Below are 3246 nucleotides of genomic sequence, written 5' to 3'. Positions count from 1 at the left end.
ATCTGCTTTTGAAGAAATATCGTTGTATCGTGCTACAGCGCACATTCTATCAGCTGCAGTTCTGGCACCTCCCTCAGTCTCAATATAATGTACAACGCCACACGCATTCACATCAGTGTTAGCTCAGCGGTAGAGTTACTCTCACGGGACACTGCACTTATGCTCAATCACAAAACTACATTATTTCCATTTGCTTTAAAGGAATACCGGTTAAACATTTAATTCACGTGCTGTTCTGCATGCGCTTTTTCTGAGCGTGTACTCATCCAACAAGACAATGACCCTAAGCACACAGCTAAAATAATGAAGGAGTGGCTTCACAACAACTCTGTGACTGTTCTTGAATGGCCCAGCCAGAGCCCTGACTTAAACCCAATTGAGCATCTCTGGAGAGACCTAAAAATGGCTGTCCACCAACGTTTACCATCCCACCTGACAGAACTGGAGAGGATCTGCACGGAGGAATGGCAGAGGATCCCCAAATCCAGGTGTGAAAGACTTGTTGCATCTTTCCCAAAAAGATTCATGGCTGTATTAGATCAAAAGGGTGCTTCTACTAAGTACTGAGCAAAGGGTCTGAATACTTAGGACCGTGTGATATTTCAGTTTTTCTTTTTTAATAAATCTGCAAAAATGTCAACAATTCTGTGTTTTTCTGTCAATATGGGGTGCTGTGTGTACATTAATGAGGAAAAAAAATTAACTTAAATGATTTTAGCAAATGGCTGCAATATAACAAAGAGTGAAAAATTTAAGGGGGTCTGAATACTTTCCGTACCCACTGTACATTTATATATTCATATTATTATATTTTTTATTTTATACAAATATATATAATATATAAACATAACACATTTTTCTGAAATATATACATGCATGTGTTTGTATTTATATATACATAATACATATACACAGTACACACTCATATATTAAGTAAACAAAAACTTTTATTTTGGATGCGATTAATCGCGATTAATCGTTTGACAACACTAATGAATTTATTTAAAATAATGGTCCAGATCACTAGTAGTTCCTGCAGAGTACCTAAGTAACACTTGAATAATTAGTGATGCATTTTTGACCATGTTCAAAGTTTTGCTCACATATCAGAAATGTTAATGTTGTCATTATGTAGCAATTAATGTAGTCATTAATGGTAATATTTCTAACATGTCATAGTTATTTAGTCGTTCTTAATGAGTTTAATCTCATTTAGTAATTATTGATTACCTAATATGGAATTATCTTAGTACCAAAATTGCTCATTTTAGAAAAGTAAACAGAAAATTATTTCTTATTAGGTTCAGGGTTAAATGTAATGTTTATCAAATCTCAACTTAATTATCCATTTTACATACATTATATGATATTACATTATCACTGATTGTAGTTTTATTGTTTTAATTTATTTTGACAAAATAGTATAAACTGTATAAGCCTGTTTATCTGAACAATGCACATGTATAGTGTTAGTTAGTTGAAATTTATTTAGCATTGTTTTCTTTCTTAAGGGAACAGACCAGTAATACATTTTCAGGCTGTAACCCACTATTTGAAAACCACTTGTTTAGAATAAAATAAAGAAAAGTTCATTAACAATCACAACAGAATATTGTACCTTCTGCTCATATTCCCATATGTCATAAAATCTTTTTTCCCGATTGATTATTCACATTTATTACTCTATAACTCATAAACAAATTTCAGTGTCCAGTTCATATATTTTCCACCACTTTTCTTTCCTGTGCATTTCTTTTAATCTTTTTTTATGGTCTGAGTGATGGTTTCTCAACTGTATTCATCTGCTCAAGAGATTAATATCAATCAAGTCTTTGAAATCAGTGTACATAAACCTACTGCCATCTCATCTTTTCCCCTCACTTCTTTCTCTCTTCGATTGCATGAAAAGGAAGAAAACAGACACTTGAGACTAATTACATTTGAGAGGTTATTAGAAGAGCCTGATATCCGGGAGGTCATCATTAAACACTACTGTCCGCTGGCTGCTTACTAACAGAGGGTTTGGATCTATAAGATGTAGGCGCAGAACAACCAGACAGATTCTCACAATCCTCTGTTTTGTTCTGCTACTGGTCCTGACAGAAAAGAGACCACTCTCTCTCACTCACAATCAGCAGGAGCTTTTCTTAAAGCCCCAATGAAATCAAAATAAGAGTTGTGTGGCTTTTAGTTCATCTTTAAGCTTTGAGACCATCCATATGCTAGAGACAAAATACATTTGAGCAGCGTCTGACTAGCATTGGCAACTATCAAATCACAATTCATTGCCATGATGGGGTTTTGAATATGAAAACGTTAACATTTTTTATGTTCTTGCTTTCTGATTCTAAGCATATATTTGTCATCAACAACCTAACAACAAACTAACTGCAGACAATGAGTCACTCAAAACTGTTTCTTGGACAGTCATTTGAGATTTGAGGCTAGACTGAAATCGTAGTGGAGATCAAAGTATACACCAACAAAGGCACTTTGTTAGTATAAGGCTCTTGATCCTCATGCTGGAAAAAAAAAACTGTGGTTGGATGTTTTACAGGCATTAATGAGATGATTTCTGAAAGTCTTACCTTGATTTCGGTTTGCTGCTCCAAGTGATGAAGCATTTGGCCGAACTTGATGAAATGAAAAATAAGAATCGATTTATTTCTTGGTTTTTATTCAGTATTATTTAATAATCTAGTGTTCACAACTCGCTTTCAGTCACTTTTATCACCAGACCTTATATTAGTATGTTTGAATATTTGATAGAATTCTGTTTTACATATTAAAGAATCCTTATCTATATAAAACACAAATACAATACAAATGATGTTCATTATGCCATGAGTGGAAAAACTCACCAGAGGTGCCAAGATTGTTTGGGATACCTGGGAAAAAAGAAAGAACTAGCATCAATTAAACTACATTTACAGAAGCTTTTCAAAAAGTCAGATAAATATGTGATAACCTTGTTTCACAGCTTCATGTTTTCAGTGAAGACATCAGATATGGAGGAAAAAACATAATCCCACCAGCTCATATGATTCTGGCCACTCTCTGATTATAATAAGCAGATCTGTGTGCCATAGTATCATCACTGGCAATTACAAAACAGTTTTTTGTTTCAAAAAGCACACATGCATTGGCAGGGATCAACAATGTTTTTTTCTTCTTCTTTTTCTTGAACTTTTGGGCCAGTAGTTCATATTTAAATGGTTTTCATTCATTCATTCATTCATTCATTCA

General features: G+C 33.9%; 1 protein-coding gene across 1 annotated transcript in view; it reads right to left on the bottom strand.

The window, feature by feature from the left end:
- Window positions 1-3246, bottom strand: part of LOC107732954 (netrin-G1-like) — a 64647-nt gene that overhangs the window by 6076 nt on the left and 55325 nt on the right. The window contains exons 6-7 of the mRNA XM_016544426.1: window positions 2862-2888; window positions 2589-2633 (exon numbers count right to left, since the gene is read on the bottom strand). Of these exons, the coding sequence (XP_016399912.1) occupies window positions 2589-2633; window positions 2862-2888 (72 nt within the window). The remainder of the gene's footprint in view (window positions 1-2588; window positions 2634-2861; window positions 2889-3246) is intronic.

This window comes from Sinocyclocheilus rhinocerous, unplaced genomic scaffold (assembly GCF_001515625.1).
Source record: "Sinocyclocheilus rhinocerous isolate Xijiao unplaced genomic scaffold, SAMN03320098_v1.1 scaffold1001, whole genome shotgun sequence".
Taxonomy (NCBI): domain Eukaryota; kingdom Metazoa; phylum Chordata; class Actinopteri; order Cypriniformes; family Cyprinidae; genus Sinocyclocheilus; species Sinocyclocheilus rhinocerous.
Note: the sequence above shows the minus strand (reverse complement) of the source record. Positions and strands in the feature narration are given on the sequence as shown.